This window comes from Schistosoma mansoni, chromosome 2 (assembly GCF_000237925.1).
Source record: "Schistosoma mansoni strain Puerto Rico chromosome 2, complete genome".
NCBI classification, from domain to species: Eukaryota; Metazoa; Platyhelminthes; class Trematoda; order Strigeidida; family Schistosomatidae; genus Schistosoma; species Schistosoma mansoni.
In genome coordinates this window covers 15,156,300-15,174,104 of record NC_031496.1, presented here as the reverse complement: position 1 = coordinate 15,174,104, position 17,805 = coordinate 15,156,300, and the positions used below count along the sequence as shown (strand labels likewise).

The 17,805-nt window shown below is 31.6% G+C and overlaps 2 protein-coding genes across 2 annotated transcripts; one reads left to right on the top strand and one right to left on the bottom strand.

Moving 5' to 3' along the window:
• Positions 1 to 559: 559 nt before the first annotated feature.
• Positions 560 to 5,957, bottom strand: Smp_181060 (hypothetical protein). The gene is made up of 5 exons (XM_018795814.1): positions 5,923 to 5,957; positions 5,847 to 5,878; positions 5,617 to 5,805; positions 2,187 to 2,264; positions 560 to 742 (listed from the first exon to the last, which is right to left on the bottom strand). The coding sequence occupies exons 3-5, from the start codon at positions 5,800 to 5,802 to the stop codon at positions 722 to 724; spliced, it is 285 nt and encodes a 94-aa protein (XP_018650089.1). The 5' UTR covers positions 5,803 to 5,805; positions 5,847 to 5,878; positions 5,923 to 5,957; the 3' UTR covers positions 560 to 721.
• Positions 5,958 to 10,930: 4,973 nt separating this feature from the next.
• On the top strand, positions 10,931 to 16,833 carry Smp_181070 (hypothetical protein; the record flags this gene model as incomplete). Its single annotated transcript, XM_018795813.1, has 7 exons — positions 10,931 to 10,970; positions 11,021 to 11,049; positions 13,239 to 13,275; positions 13,326 to 13,450; positions 14,687 to 14,764; positions 15,718 to 15,741; positions 16,668 to 16,833. The coding sequence occupies 7 exons, from the start codon at positions 10,931 to 10,933 to the stop codon at positions 16,698 to 16,700; spliced, it is 366 nt and encodes a 121-aa protein (XP_018650088.1). The 3' UTR covers positions 16,701 to 16,833.
• Positions 16,834 to 17,805: the final 972 nt, after the last annotated feature.

The window sequence follows — 17,805 nt, the reverse complement described above, 5'->3', positions numbered from 1 at the left end:
TCTCCATGTCATTACTAACAGTATTGGTTAAATGGATGAAACGTCTATTATTTTCTGTGTAGTAAACCAAATTTTTTCTTCTTGAAAAGCATCTCTTTCATTCATGCTTACATACTAACTGTATTCACAACAATTAGTTGCATACAATCAATTAAAAACCTGCTTTGTTGTATGTATTGAATAGTAATTATAATGAATATCATATTTGTTTGAAATGGATTTGAAGTTGTTTAATTAGTGAAACGTAGTTCTGATAACGTTCGTCTTCTTATTACACTATCGAAATTTCGTTTTTATAAATGTATTCAGCTTTTCATAGCACAACTGGTCAATCTAGTTTAGGACAAAATAATATACTTTATAATACACTATGGTTTGCGGTTTTCTGTTGATTGTATTCAACGGTTCAACATCCAAGAGTAAAAACGAAAACTGGCCACTATCTAAGATATATCACCTACCAACTCATTTGCTTGTTCGCAGAATGTACATAAACGAGAATATGACTTGTCAAATAAGTGACTTTCATGTAAATCAACCAATTTCGAAGCCTAAAAGTCGTGTGATCAAAAACGTTTTATTCTCATTAGAAACAAATTGACAACACACACTTATTAAATATGATGTTAAATATTTATCCATCAATGTTTTTTTTAAAAGACGGTTTATAAAATCAAATGTTTTCAATCAATAAATGGTCTCAATGTATTCGCCACACATATCAGCTACAGAAACTGACTTGCTAGAAGAAAGTAGAAGAAATATTTGGGTGTGAGGTTGAATAATAAATGAATATTTATTTTTGTTTTTGTGAATATCATTTACTTAATAATAACATATAATTCTAGATAACGTTTAAAAGATGTTCACTTAGTAAGCAGACTGTAGTTTCCACCAAAAGCTTACCCCTGAAGTGAAACAACTGAAAACCAAGGTACAATGTGAAAGTGTTTTTCTCAAGGTTGGAGCGGCCTAAAAACGTACACCGACAAAGTACGCTGATAGTTAATGGCCTATAAATTTCTCAGTTGTCAAGGTGACTGAATGGAACAAGTCCTTCTCCATATGGGGTCATCAGTGTTCACCATTAAATGATCTCTAACTAGAACAAAATGGCTTTTTCAGTGATTTCTGATTCTTACTCATTCTCTAGGCTATCTCAGTATATTTTAGAAAAGATTTCAAAACTAAATGAGTTTCTTTACAAAACACATAAATAAAGTGTGTCTTCATTTAAGTTATGTTAAGTGATATGTTTTATGTTACAAGTAGTATTGAAAATACTGATAGTGGGAATTATAAATGGAAGTATGAACCATAAACTTATAACGTGACCCTTTGAATCCTGCTAACACTAGAGCTTTAGGCGTTTTTTGGTAGAGTTTTTTTCTCTGAGTTGGAAATTAGGATAAAACTCTAAAGAACATTTTACGATATTTTGTGTGATTAACGAGGCATTTTCTCATATTATATGAAAACAGTGTGTTATCATGGAGATAAATTACCTTCAATACTTCAACACAAACAAAGTGTTTTCAAGGTTTCCACTTCACTGAGTAGATGTATGAATAGCTTACTTAAATTTGTTCTAAATAAACAGATGGTCAACTATTCATTTTTAGATCACAAGGGGTTGTTGTGGATATTTCAGTATTTTCATGGTTGAAATCATGAGTCAGTTGAAGCTAGACCATCATGGAAAACCTGGAAGCACTGGATGGCCGTTTCGTCCTATTGCGGGACTCATCAGCAGTGCGCGTCCACGATTCATTTTTACACCTTATTCAATCAATATTTAACTAAATTCTCTTCCATTAGTCTATATATATTTGTAATTGCTAAAATGATGTACCACTCGAATCCTTTCACTATTTTACCATTGTGTTTTGAAGGCTCATCAAACAGTCCTATTATTCTACCCGATTCATTGATGTTCGCTAATGAAAACGTTAAGTCAATAGTTGAATCACAGTTAGCAAAACATTTTTTTCTTGATTATTAACAACTGATTGATAGATAAAAATAGGCGCATGATGATTTGATGAAGTTCTTATATTTAACCTACTGACCTAATGGTAGATGTAATATATTTAAAATGTTCACTGTTTTCGGCTACATAAAGCGATCAATATATTGATTTATCCCGTATGTTGTTTAAAAAGAATCACCAAAAAATAACTTCTTACCATACAAGTATCCAATGCTTGAGTTCTATTGAATACTATAAGATAGGAATCAACTATTTGTGAAGCCACATCATAACACTAAGAATAAAAAAAAGAAGGAAACAGTATCATATATAATTATAAAAACTTTATATTGATGTCTATTTGTAATTTAAAATCAATATTTCCTTAGATATAAGTAAAATCTATCTTGAATAGGTGTTTCTTAGGCTACAGATCTGTTATTATTATTATTATTATTAGCTTTATTCAATATTATATTCTTGGTACAATATAGAATTCTCAGCACAAAGTACTTCAACAAGTTTCCGTTTCTTACTTCTTCGTCATTCCTGACGATAAATATTGGGCGATCGCCAGCTAGAAGTTAGCAGCCCAGTCAGTCGACATCTGAATAATGTACATTCTTCTCGCTGCATATTGTCATCAACCGCTATATCTCAGATTAGGCTTTCTGTAACCTTTACAGCGAAAAGTCTTACACTTTTCAGAAACGCACCTGAATAGGTTGTGCGGTTAATAGGCATAATGATGTATTAAAACAAACGAAATTAGATAACTTTTTGAAATATCTAGATGACAGGAACAGGTAGCCCAGATGTTTAAACAGGCCACCGTTAATGTAAAGATTAATAGTAATAAAAGATAAAGTTTTATTCTTTTTGATGTAAAATATATACGTTTAATAAATGTTGTCATGAAAGCTTTAACTCACTGGATTTACATCATATCAAACGAAACTCTTAGATTATTGAATAGAAATGTTTCTCAATTTCTACAGAAAAATGATATTACTCATAGATAATGAATGATTAGAATGAACCAGCAGATTACATTTAATCTATATGTAATGACGAATAAAGGTAGGGAGTAAGGGAAACCGCGGTTTTGGAGAAAAATTCATTAAGAAATTTTCATCAAGATTATCTACTATTATGATTTCTTTAGACTGGGAGATGATCACTAAAAGAGTACTAGTTTAGTTAACCTTTAGGATAAACTTTATTGATGTTAAACATCAAATTATCTAAATCTATGACTTATTTACCAGATGCTTCCGAACATCCAGTATCAATTTAAGTGTAATTACTTGGCTGAAAAGTATATTACTTGCATAATCTATACAATTTATTAACTAATAATAATTAGAGAGCAAGAGTTTTGTCGCTAAATTCACCAAATTTCTCCACCAACCCGGTCAAAGCGCCGGACATTCGCTTTTCGTCCTCTCAATTTCATAAAAAACGGTAATGCCACGAGAAGGTAGTGAGCAGAACTTCCCTGGCAGAGGCTGTATATGCGTGTGAGAACATTTCGAGAGAGAGAGAGTGTGGGCCCTCTCCGCTCTTGGCCGTACATTTGGGAGCAAATCTTTCGCCTTTAATAATAGTGTATTGGTAGTTTAATTACCTGGTTATATATATATATATATATATATATATATATATATATATATATATATATCGTTAGGTAAATATTACATTTGAATATCTGCATTTTCACGTTCAAGAAATTTACTAATTTTTTTCAACGCTTTGTTCACAGAAATGTCCGAAACAGTAGTCGTGCCATTGTAACCTTTCAGTGTTAAATAATTAATAAAAATGGTAGACATTTTTCTTACAAACAGTAAAACATACAACTCCAGGGGACTTATTTTACGATTTTGTCCTATTCAGTTATTATATCCACTTTTATTCTGCTCTAGGTTTTCTAAATTAAAAAGAAGTATAAATCATTTATGATACTGATAAACGATCGTAGTATGATACAATTAAACGTTAGATTATTAGTTGTTAGTTAAAATAACTAAGTGTATTCTATTGGGCGTGATATAAAAAGATAGTTGGATTATCAACTTTTAGGTGTAGGTGCTTGATAACATGATAAAATGGTTTTTAAAAAGTCGTTAGGTTTTTATGGAAATAAAATTTTAGACTCTTATAATAATGAAATATTATATTGATATCATGAATGGATCAATGTTAGGACGGCAGTGAAAAAGTGGAGGCACTGGACATCCATCTCCTTTTTCTATTTGACTCTTCATTAGTGTGCGTCCACGACCTCACACGTCAGGCAGTTACTCACTGGTAACAATGGTGAACGGTTTCGGTTGAAGTTAGACACTAACTCCGTTGGGTCCCGGCTCAGTGGTCCAGAGGTTAGGCGTTTGTGCACGGGCCGAATGTGCCGGGTTTGGGTCTCTAGTGCGGGGTCGTGGATGCACACTGGTGAGGAGTCCCATAGGAGAAAGAGATGGCTATCCATTTTTTCAATAGTGGTCTAACATTGATCATGATATAAATCTAAACTCAACGATCTCCATAACCACATGCTGTCAAGTATTATAAATATCTAACCACGCAGCAAATTAAAAATCAAAAGCTTCTTAAGCTGGACATGTTCTTTACCCAAGTGATGTACCATGTACCCGATAACCAATACATTTTCAAACGTCAAAAGTAATATAGTATAAATTTCTTGAGAGTTTTATATCAAACGGTAGATTTTACATATAGTATTGATTTTAATGTCTAATTACGATATAAGCGTTTCAATACGATTTAGCAATATTTTGAGTTTCTCTGTTTAGGCAATTTAAATTACGAAGAGATTCAACTTATTATTGTTCTTAATCAAAAATTACTGTGAAATGTAAATATATTTTATTTTACAATAGTTCTTCATCTACCAGCCTGTTTTCATATCTGTAGAACGTTCGCGGTCATTGATATTTTTGTTATTGAACACGATAACATAATAAATAATATTGTGGTATGTGCTACTAATGTCAACAGATATAAGTAGCGTTGTGTGGGTTACTTATATCCACATAAGCAGTATATTACGATGGTCGGGCATTGAATATATTTCAGTAGAAGATTGATAAGGAGAGAACGGGAATGGAAAGTATATGGTGAGAAAATGCATGTACAATAATAGTCGGAGACAATGAACGGATATCTGAGGGAGAAACAGACAAGATTGAGACAATTGATTGTTGTTTTACAAACTAACTGATTATTATATGGTTCTCATATTTTACTGAGATATTCTGTAATTTTGTGCTTAAATACATTCAATTGTCCCCATCCGTGTTCTTGTTCACTACAGTAATATGTATCATCAATCGAAAGTGAAATACCTGGCAGCAGAAGGTTATGAAGTTCGGTGAAAAGATAATGAGAACACGGAATGATTGGTATGGAAGCGAAGAAACAATGAAGTCTGAGACAACCGATTGACATTTCGCAAATGAAGTATTTACTGTACAGTTCTCCGATTTTACTAAACTGTTCTAACCAATTTATGTTCAATTACATTTGGTTGTCCCTGCCGATGTTCTCGTTCAGTACAGTCACAATGGTCATTATTTTGTCATATATATATGCATATAATATAACAAAAATATTATTATAAATCTTACCTCTAATGTATATTCTTCAATGACAGAACACATTTCATAAATAATGGAATGAATCATTTCAATTGTTGAAAGTTTCATCATAACTTTTCTAGCTGTATTAACTATTATCTTACAAAAGGAGCATTTTATTGTAGATTGTATTGTATAATTGGAACTTGATATATCTTCATTACATTGCTTATTCATTAACTATACATATATAATAAGTTAAATAAATTACCTGAGTTTACCTGAGTCCCATTTGTTCTTCTGTTGATCCAAACTAATGGAATTAAATTATATTAAGGAAATAAATAAAACAATTACTTGTATATAATAATATAATGAGAAAATAGTTATTCATTTGTATCAGGGTAATATAATCTTATTATTGTTATTACCATTTAAATTGTAAAGTTTCAAATAAGTTAGAAAAGTTTCAAAGTTCAATTTTATTTATTGAAAAATAATTGATTACACAATTAAAATAACCTATAGTGTCAGTCTCTGATTGGCATATATACATCCTGTTCAGATTACCTCGATATTGCCTTAAGTCATAAGCTTTATAAACAAAGATAGATTGTGGCTAATAGTGGAATACAGGACTCACGTTCCATCCTATCTGGAATGTGTCAGCTGGATGTGTTTGCAACCCAGAGTTGATGTTCACTCTGGAACTCGAACCCAGTATCGTTTACTTCAAAATGAAAAATGTTTTATATTATTCATGTAAGGAAGTAACTCATTACTACGTAATCAAAAAAAGAGAATTCAGCGAAAAAATTTGTCTTTTCGACGAAATCATCTACTTAGGCTATACATTCGTATATAAATAGCCAGATAATAATCCAATTGACAGATATGAAGGAAAGCGACAAACACAAAGGTCATAATAATAGACTGAATAATAATCAAGAAAATTTGTATAAGGTAATAATAATAAGTGATTAGAGTTAAAAATGTAAAATGTACGTAACCTCATTTGTTATTTATTCTCAAACGAATTTATAATGCAATCTTTCTTAGCCTCCTATAGACATATATTTTCTATATAACCATTCTCTTTTATTGATTATGTAATAATGAGTTACTTTCCCACATGAATAATATAAAACATTTTTCATTTTGAAGTAAACGATACTGGGTTCGAGTTCCAGAGTGAACATCAACTCTGGGTTGCAAACACATCCAGCTGACACATTCCAGATAGGATGGAACGTGAGTCCTGTATTCCACTGTTAGCCACAATCTATCTTTGTTTATAAAGCTTATGACTTAAGGCAATATCGAGGTAATCTGAACAGGATGCACATATACCAAAAAGAGACTGATCAATTGCAGTCCTAAATAACAATGGGAAGATACAAGCAAACAACAAGTGAAATAAAAAAAACATAGTTTCAATAAGCAACCATTAACAGAATACTTAAATTAAATCAAAAGCATTCACACTTTAATTCTACTAATCCAGTAACCTATAATTCAAATTTAAAAAACCTTTATAATAAAATGAATGAAATTGATTTAAATTTATGTTGAAGCATCAGTCATATCAATTCATTCAAAAATTTCTCTTCATCACCTTTTAAAAGTTTTAAGGGTACAATTTATATATATTCGGTGATATTCTATTCCTAATAATTGTTTCCTAGTTTAAATTCATTTTGCATTGCTTGTTTGAATCTTACCATTGATGGTTAGAACTGCATTCTGTTCATTCTATGCGGACTACCTCGATATTGCCTTAAATTATAAGCATTCTATGCATAGGTGGATAGTGGTTAGCAGAATAATCCACAAGCTAGTTGAAAGGATAACTTGATAGCTTTTGAAACTAATGATACTAGGTTGGAGTTTTGGGGTGAACATCATCTCTACGATGCAGATACATGCAGCTGAATAGTCCCCCTTACGGATAATAATAATCTATCATATTAGACGTGCATATGTTCTTTTCAAAGGCAGATTTACTGTATTTTAAGTTTTTATTAAAATTTCATGTCTATAGTCCGCAGAAGAAAATGAATACAGCATACATATGAATTTTATTACTAAAAATGTATTCTAGGGGTATGAAAAATTCATTTGTAACTTTTCATATTGTAACACTTGTTGATATCATTTAGAAATTATTATGTGATAAAGATTAAATCAAGACCAAAAACATGACTTACCGGGGAATCTTTGGCAGCACAATACCTAGATTCATGCCTTCATGTGAATCACTTTCTATTGTACAATACCATAATATTTTATGTATAATTGACAAATAATAAGAATAGTACTTTCATTGCAAAAAACGTTGAAGAGTGTAGTGTTCATTAAAATTCCAACTTACTTAATACAAATGAGGATTTATTTTACCTCTCTATCCTTCGTTCAACTGATTGAACAATACTGTTTAACTGAAATCATTGTTTGTATTACGAACTCTGCGAATGCATCTTGATGCATTATTGAGTTCTATGGAAAAGCTCAAGTTTATGTTTATATTCTTCGTCTTACTTGAATAAGGATGTTCGTGTAGTTTATCTATGGAAAAAATTCCATGAGAAAATTCCTTTCAGTGAAAGTTAATATGAGCCATCAGATGCATTTTTGATCGATAACAAGCTTGTCAGCAAAACACTTTGATTGTGATTAATATATTTTTGGTATAGGGTTGTAGAGAATGTTCAATTCCATTGATATCTTAGACCGATCAATGTTAGACCACGATTGAAAACCTAGAAGCTCTCGTCGGTCGTTTTGTTTTGGTATGGGACTACTCAGAAGTGCGCATCCATGATTCTACACGTAGGATTCGAAGCACGGACCTCTGGTTTAACAAGAACACTCAAACTTTAGACCACTGAGTTGGAATTCAACGGAGTTAATATCTATATTCATGATTTCAATGGAACTCAGTAATATCCACAGCTCTATACTAATAATCATCATGTACTCACTAGTGGTTAGCTTCGAGAGGTAATTCTGGAAGTTTTAGTGGGAAGCCGTGATCAGTAGAGTTCAACCGTGTTGAATGCGAGGCAGCTGCTCACCAAAGTCAATGAAAGATAAATACATGATATTATGGATTGATTGAGGTTACAAATTAATATCGTTGTCTAAAGTTTAAGCGTTCTCGCGCTATTCAGATACGTTCAGATTTTCAATGGTGGTCAAACCATGATTATTTCATGGTCTCAACAAATATGTCAGTTTTGTTTTATCTAATTTTATTCACGTTGTTAGAAATCCAACTATGTACTGATTCCCTAATGTAATTTGACTTCTATTTAGCCTGTATAAGGAATATACCTACAAAATATTTTGAATGATTAGTAACATATTCATTCCTCATAATTTCATATAGAAAGTAATTTTGTGTTTACGCAAATAATGTAGTAAGTATATTAAAAACTATAGGTGTTGTTATATTTATTATAGCTTATATACTTTGTAAGTGAAATCCAAACAGCAACATTTCATGCATACTGTTTAAAGGAAATGTGTTGAAATTTGATAATCGTACGTGAATTGTAGTTGTAAAGTGTATTTCTATGTAAAACAGTTCAGATTCAAATAATTTGTGTTTATCCTTTACATAATAATTAGTTATCAATGATCGGATTTTAAAAAAGGGAATAGCATTGGGAATGAATTATGGTTGATTTTACATCTAAAACAATGTTACATTTTGGTGTGAATTACTTATAGCCAAATAAGTATTATATAATGATGGTCAGGCGTTGAATGTATTTCAGTCGAACATCGATAAGGAAAAAACGGAAAGAAACGCAATTAGTGAGAAAATGCATGAACAAAGAAATTAGAGACAATGGACTGATATTTGCAAAAGGAACAGTCAAGATTGAGACAATTGATTATTAGTTTGCATATTAACTGTTTACTGTATGATTGTCAGATTATAGTGAGACATTCTGTAATTTTATGCTCAGATACAATCGATTGTCCTCACTCGTGTTCTGTTCACTGCGATATGAATTCTATCGGGTTCAAATCTGAACATAATATCATGTACTAAAAATATTGTATACTGAATCAATGTATTTTTGATAACTTTATGACTTTGAACAGCACTCATTTCGTTATCATGAAATGCAAAAAATATTATTCTATTTTTTTTCAATTACATAAATTTAAAATATTAGTGAATAAACTATTTATTTATTTACTTAAATCTTTATTTTTACTTGATTGACATCATGAGTCCATTGAAGCTAGACCACCATGGAAAACCTGGAAGCACTGGACGGCCGTTTCCTCCCATTGTGGGACTCCTCAGTGGCAGTGCGCATACACGATCCCGTATCACAAGATTTGGACCCAGGACCTACCAGTCTCGCGCCAGAGCACTTAACCGATAGACCACTGAGCCGGTATCCAACGGTGTTAATGTCTAACTTCAACCAATCCACGAAGTTTGAGCAACCATTCACCAATTGTCTTCACTGAGTTGATATCTTCCAACAGATCTGGTTGAACTCCACTGGTTACTACTTCTCACTAGAACTCCAGGAAATACCTCATGGAGTCAGTCACTAGTGAGCATATGATCATTATCAGAAGAGGGTTTTGTGGATATTTTAGTAATTTTTGTATAGTTGAGATTATGAGTCCCACAATAGGACGAAACGGACGTCCAGTGCTTCCAAGTTTTCCATGGTGGTCTAGCTTCAACTGATTCATGATCGCAACTATATAAAAAGTACTAAAATCTTCACAAAATCTCCTTCTGTTAAATCTTAAAGTTTATCATTGTAGTTAGAGTACATAAAAAAATCGTAGAAAAATTCATTATTCAGAAAGTACAAAACATGGAATCATATTATGTAACATAAGATAATCATATTATATAACATAATACCAAATAGAAGTAAGACATACTTAACAAAATAACACATCATATACAATTATATTTAAAAGGGGATACAAAATGAAAATAAAAATAATAGCCGAAATTCATATACTTCATACGATTTTATTAGATAAAGAACAAAGTTCTAGTTTTCTTAATTAGAGTTTTTCATAGAATAAAGGATTATTATTTGTCGGATAACACATATTATGAACATTGAAATAGTAATAATAATAATACTACTAATAGTAATAGTGATAATAATAATACTAGTACTAACATTACTACTACTACTACTACTACTACTAATAATAATAATAATAATAATAATAATAATAATGGTAAACTCTAAACTTGGCAAACTATAAACGAAACACTTGAATTATGTATCGTATGAAATCTAGAAAAAAATAAAACAAAAAATCAAGAATATATTCATTATTTTAGTCGGAACAATATAGAATCTTCATTATGTTCCATATTCATTGTATTGGGTTAACTTTATTAACTGGTAATATAGTTTATCATGTTTTTAATGACTTCATTTATTATTGTTTGTAGTGATTTTATGGCAAAGTAATGGGATTCATGTAAGTATAAATGTTGTAATGAATTATAATAAATTCTTTTCCTATGTATCTATAAAACATGCAATTATTCAGTCGCTTATTGGCTTATGTGCATACTGTGTATATTGCTTCGATATGGCCTTAATTCAAAAGCATTATAAGCGGAGATGAATAGTGACTAGCTGTGTGGATAACGTGATGGCGCTTGAAGAGAATGGAACTGGGTTCGAGTCCCAAGGTGAATATAAACTCTGAGATTCAGGTACATCCAGCTGACGAGTCCAAAATAGGACGAAACGCGCGTCAAACTGGATTCCACGACTAGTCACTATACATCTTTGTTTCTAAATTAATAATGTTCAAATATGAGCATTTTAAAAGATTATGGCAGTGATCTATTTATCTGTATCGTAATTTATGAGTAAATCACTGTTATCTCATGAAAAAGCCTTTAATTTTCTATTCAAATAATGACTACGTTTTTGGAAGTGAAAATTAGTTTTACTACTTAAATAACTTGGTAAAAGTATCTATTCTATAATATATGCAATTTGAGTAAAGGTTTGAAAGATTAAGATGTATTATATAACACTCTGAGAGACTATGCAAACATATGTTACTTCATTATTTAAACATGGTTTTCAAAACAATTAATAATGTAAACAAATATGGATAGTGGCTAGCATTGGAATCCACGATGCACATTTTGTCCTATTCGAGAATCGTCATATGGATGTACCAGCATCTCAAAGTTGGTGTTCATTCTGGGACTTGAACCCAGTAAAGTTCGCTTCAAACGTCATCACGTTATCCACTAAGCTACTGAGTTCTGATAGTCACCTGCTTGTGCAACAGGGTGAAGTTTGAATTCACATGATATTGTTGAATGAATGTCCTCGATTGTTGTTTAGGACTGTGATTGATCAGTCTCTTATTGGCACCGCCAGCCACTGTCCATATTTGCTTATAATGCTTGTGAATAAAAATAATACCTAGACAATACGCATAGTATGCACATATGTCAATAAGAGACTGATCAATTGCAGTCCTAAACATCAATGGGAAGATTTAAGTAAACAACATCAAGCGAATCCAATGTATAATATACATGTTGTATGATATAAATATGTTTATAAGAAGACTGAAAAGAATAGATTATAAAGTGATTCGAAACTCCAATTATCAAAGAATTTTATTTCACAATCAAGGGGGTTAGATAAGAATAGAAGGATGAAAATGATGTCAGGGTCAACATTATGAAAGATAATTGTTGGCTTGACAAATATGAAGAAATTTAAGTAGTTATGTTCATGAGTCGATCTAAGATACACCACCATTGAAAACCTGAACTCATGAATTCAACTATTAAAATTACTACAATTTCCACAAATGTTTATTCAGATATGAAGAAAAAAAGTTAAGGCCATGATAATAACTGGATAGCAATCATGAAAAAATTGTTCAAAGGATAATAATAACTGATAGTGGATTGAAATCATAAAATAATAATTACAAAACATACTACGGAAAGGAATTAGAATCACTGATAGATGACAGGTAATACATATCGTATTTGCACTAAGAGTTAGGGCTTGAATTGACATTGCCAACGCCTCAGCAATGCATAAGTTTCTGATTTATCCTCCCTTTGATCTACTTCTTTTGATCGTTTAGATTTTTCTTTATTTTTCTCTCATATTTATCAAGCAGACAATTATCTTTCATAGTTTTGACTCGTACATTATTTTCATCCTTTTATTCTTATCTAACTCCATGATTATTACATAAATTCGTTTGATAGTTGGAGTCTCGAATCACTTGATGATGTAATATTTTCTATCCTTCTATAGACATATATATATACCATACAACAATAAATACGAATGTAAATGATTTCGTTCAATAGAAAACTTTCTTGGCATATACGTTTCCTTATTTATTTTCCAAGTATAAATTTTATTTAAATCACATTGTACTTTAGTTGAGATCCCAAGTGATTTCATAGGTCACCTAGCTAATTATGATTTTACACAGCAGCAAAAACATATAAGGAAATTGGAAGCTCACATATACATGCAATCAAGTGATATTTTGTATAATTGTTTTCGAATATCACAAAATTACGATCCCATTAAAACTGTACCTTGTCGTTTATTTTATCACTCAACATTCAACGATATTTCAATTTCTGTTATATATTTCTAATCAAGGCCAAACCATCTTTGGAAATAGATGCTAACGACATACGTAAGTTAAGATTTTAATATTTGTGATTAAACAATATGTATTATCGCTAGAATGTGATATATGTATGGGCGTAGTATCTCTTGGAAAGCTATTTCTTGTGTCACCAATCATGGATAGTATAAAGAAAATGCTTGTAGAAAAACTATGCACATTACCTGGGATTATGAGAAGACGAGTAAGTTAAAGTTAGCTTAATTGTAAACATGACTAGTCATATATAATTTCAGGTGAATTAAAGAAAACGGTTAGATATATTTGGCTTACTTATTAGTATGCCGATAATTACCATAGGAGCTTAAAAAGTGTAAACGTCAGTAATTCTAATCTAACAGAACCAGTTGTTATATTGCACATAAGGTGATGATGATCATAATAATAATAACTGATATCTTAGAAAGACAACTGAAATTAATTCCCGAGATATCAGTAAACTTTCATCATTCAATCCCTTGATAATGATTAGCTGTCAGACGTTAACATCTACCACAATTAGTTTGGGATTGTTTCAAATATCTTCATTGACTAACTAGCTATCACAGGAATCAATTGCCGTTAACTGTATTAAAACATGCCACTGAATTTACAATGGTTGATCAATAACGTTCAGTATAATTTTGATGATTTCATTTTACTACTTAATAAGTCACTTTTTTGTTTGCATTGAATATTTGTTATCAGAATTCAGTATCAAAGAAGTAAATACTAACCATTGTGTAAAACTTGATTCTTTTATCTATATACCGGAAGTATGTACCTCATTTCTAATCACCCTTTTAGAGTTTTGTTTGTTAATGTTATTATATATGAAGTTTCGCTTAGACGACGAAATTTGCAAAAACATTAGGAATCCATTAGGTATATTGCTGAACAACATGAAGTTAGTTTTTTTCATAGTTGAAATCAGGAGTTAATGGAAGCTAGACCACTATGGAAAATCTGGAAGCACTGGACGGCTGTTTCGTCCTATTATGGGACTTCCAGCAGTGCGCATCCACGATCCCGCACTCGCGAGACTCGAACTCGGGACCTACCAATCTCGCTCCAGAGCACTTAAGCACTCAAGTTATTTATCAAATATATTCAACGATTGAAAAACATAGGAAATCGACAATTAAAACTTGATACATTTTTATATATGGTTTGATTGTAAGACAATAGGAGAAGGAAATACTTGATATCTTGTTATATTTTATAAAATAAATCTGTTTATATAAGTAAACAATAACAATACGAAATATAAGCCTGATCCCCTTCCAGAACAGTGACGTTTCATACAACTAGTTCTACGAGAAATATATAATATTAGAAGAAAATGTCAACTGTTTTCATAGCATTTACCATCTCATATTCAGTAATATATTCATTATTTGAAAACGTTTTAACAATTTCCCTTGTATTCTGATGTATCTAGTGTATGCATTGGGGATATGATCAAATAGATGAAATGGTCGTTCATTTTTTAAAACAAAAATCATCGAAACCATGTAAGGTAAGTTCTATATATTGATGTAATCTCCTACACGAATCTATAGAAAAGTATGAATAATTTATTAATGCAGACCACAAATTTGTACAGAATAATTCAGATATGTCGGTTAAAGAACCGCCGAAAGCCTCTTAGCTTTATCAGAGTGTTTTGTCCTCGTACACTATATATATATATATATAGTAAAATAATTGTCCTTTGGTAGAGTATTGGTGTATAAATAGAATTCTTTCGTTTTACCAGTATCGTCCACTGAATATATTCACAGAATACTGAAAACATAACTTTATTTCGATAGTGTAATAAGAAGACCAAGATTATCAGAACTATGTGATATATTAGCGCAATACATTTCGAACAATCTGATCACACATAGTATACTTGTTAAGAACATTTATATATAAAAATAAAAGGTCAACTAGACTGGAAATGGGGGTAAGGATAGACAAGGATAATAATAATAAGAGTAATGTGAAAACAATTTGACACCTAATCACTCTGGATAATAAGCTAATACTACCAGGGTAGGTTTAAGGAGAGACCAAACTGTTTATTTACTATATTTACTGAATTAATTTTTATGGAAACATTTTGTTGATATCGAAAGCTGTGAGATTATAAGCTAAAGATTGAGGGCACTTAAACGACTGTGGAGATTGTTGAGTTCAGATCGAAATAATAAATGACTCACTGTTAGATCACCATTAAAACCTGGAAACATTGAACGGCCGTTTCGTCCTAGTAGGTTGAGCGTTTGCTTTCAAGACTGGAGGTCCTGGGTTCCAGTCCAGCATGTGGGATCGTCAAGGAGCATTGTTGAGGAGTCTCATACTGAGAAGAAAGGATCGTCCAGTGTTTACAGGTTTTCAACTGTGGTCTAACACTGATGCATTCACTAGATCAAATATAATTTGAAGTTATATGAATTTTCATGTTATTTTTATTTTCAACTACAGTATTTTTTACTGTGTTCAACGAATACTTCTCAATGATTAACTGGTTAAGTACATGTAAGTAGATAATTAGTAATATTTTCTTGGTGAAAAAATTTTTAAATCGTTTATATAAATTTATTCCTAAAAGACGTACCCTTTTTACACATAGAGTTATTATATTTTGTTAGATTATTGTTGGAATTCATAAACTCATTACTTTCTTAATACTATAAAACGGTAAGTCATGTATATGGAATTTAGCGATCAAAAGTGTCAGATTATAAAACAATAATATTTACAATTAATTAAATATTGTTAAAAAGAAATCACTCATAGTTAGTTACTAAAAAGTATAATTGTGGTGTGTGCTACTAATGTCGACAGATATAAGTAGTATGTATCATTCAATGAAAGTGAAATGCCTGGCAGCAGAAAGTTAAGAAGATCGGAGAAAAGAGAATGAGAACAGAGAATCATTGGTTTGGTGTAATACTTGTGACCTGTGGCAGTACTAAGGACATCCGAAAAGGGTGCACATATACCAACAAGAGACTGATCAATTGCAGTCCTAAACAATAATGGGAAGATATAAGTAAACAAATCAATTGAGTTCAAACTTTGCCCTATTCGCACAAGCAAGTGGCTACCAGGACTCAGTAGCTACATGGATAACGTGATGGCGTTTGAAAAGAACTTTACAGAATCCGAATCCTAGAGTGAACATGAATTTTTAGATGCAGATACATCCAACTGACGATTCTCAAATAGGACAAAATACACATCGTGGATTCCACTCCTAGCCACTATCCATCTTTGTAAATGAATATTATCGGTAAATTTTACTAGGCCAGTTAAAAACTCTTCATTCTATTTTACGAATTAATGATATATTTTTCATAATAGAATTTTTTTTCAGTTTCATACAGTTTTATTCTTTCCTATTTCCTTTTCTCCTAAATATTCTTTTTCAGAGGAACGAATTCCAATGCAATCATTTTCATTAAATACCTTGATATTAAGAAGAAAAATTTTTATTACAAAATTAGTTTATTAACTGTTATGGGTTAATACAAATATGTGGAATTTTTCATCGAATATTAATGTAGATGATTAAACGTTCATATAGCACAAAAACAAGCCCATTTATTTGTCAATATGGGGATTTGTGTAGATTGTAGTGTTTTCACAATTAAATTCATGAGTCGATCTAAGGTAGGCGAACATTCAAAACCTGAAATCACTGGACGGTCATTTCATCCTAGTATGGGACTGCTCAGCAGTGTGCTTTCATGACCCCATACGCTGAACTCAAACCCAAGACCTTCAGTCACATGCACGAGCACTTAACCTCTAGACCACTGAACCAGCTTTTAACTTTGTTAATGTCTAACTTCAATTGATTCATGATCTTGCGCAGCCCTTCATTTATTGTCTGAGGTGGATAATCGTCTCACACTCAACACGGATTGCACTCCAATGGTCACAGCTTTTCATTAAAACTCCAATAAATCCATTCTGAAGCTAGTAATTAGTGAGTACATAATTATTATCAGTATGAGGATTGGTGGAGATTGTGGAATTTTGTTTATTTGAATTTACGAGTTCTTCTGAGAAGGCGTGACCACTGGAGTCCAATCCGTATCTGGTGCGAGACAGTTATCTACTTCAGAGAATAGATAAATGGCTGTGCAAGTTCATGGATTGGCTGAAGTTAGATATTAACACCGTTGGATTCTGGCTCAGTAGTCTAGAGGTTTAGGTATTGTGTTCGAGTCCGTGTGTTGACTCGTGGATGAGAACTACCGAGGAGTCCCGCGCTTGGAAAAAACTGCCGTTTAGTGGTTCCAGATTTTCAACTGTCGTCTAGCCTAGAACTATTTATTTGTATTTATTTGTGTTTGAGCGCTTGAAATGAGGCAACTGGATGTAATAAGAAGTTGTTGTCTGTCAGATATTCGGTAGGTTGCGAACAGTAGTTGTGACAGGTCTTGTGTTAAGAATTAATAATCATGGGTAATTGGATTTATCCACTGTTGATTTTGTTGTTACATTAAGCTATTTAAGACTATTTCATCACTACATTTTCTGTACATTGAGTAGTGGTCAACT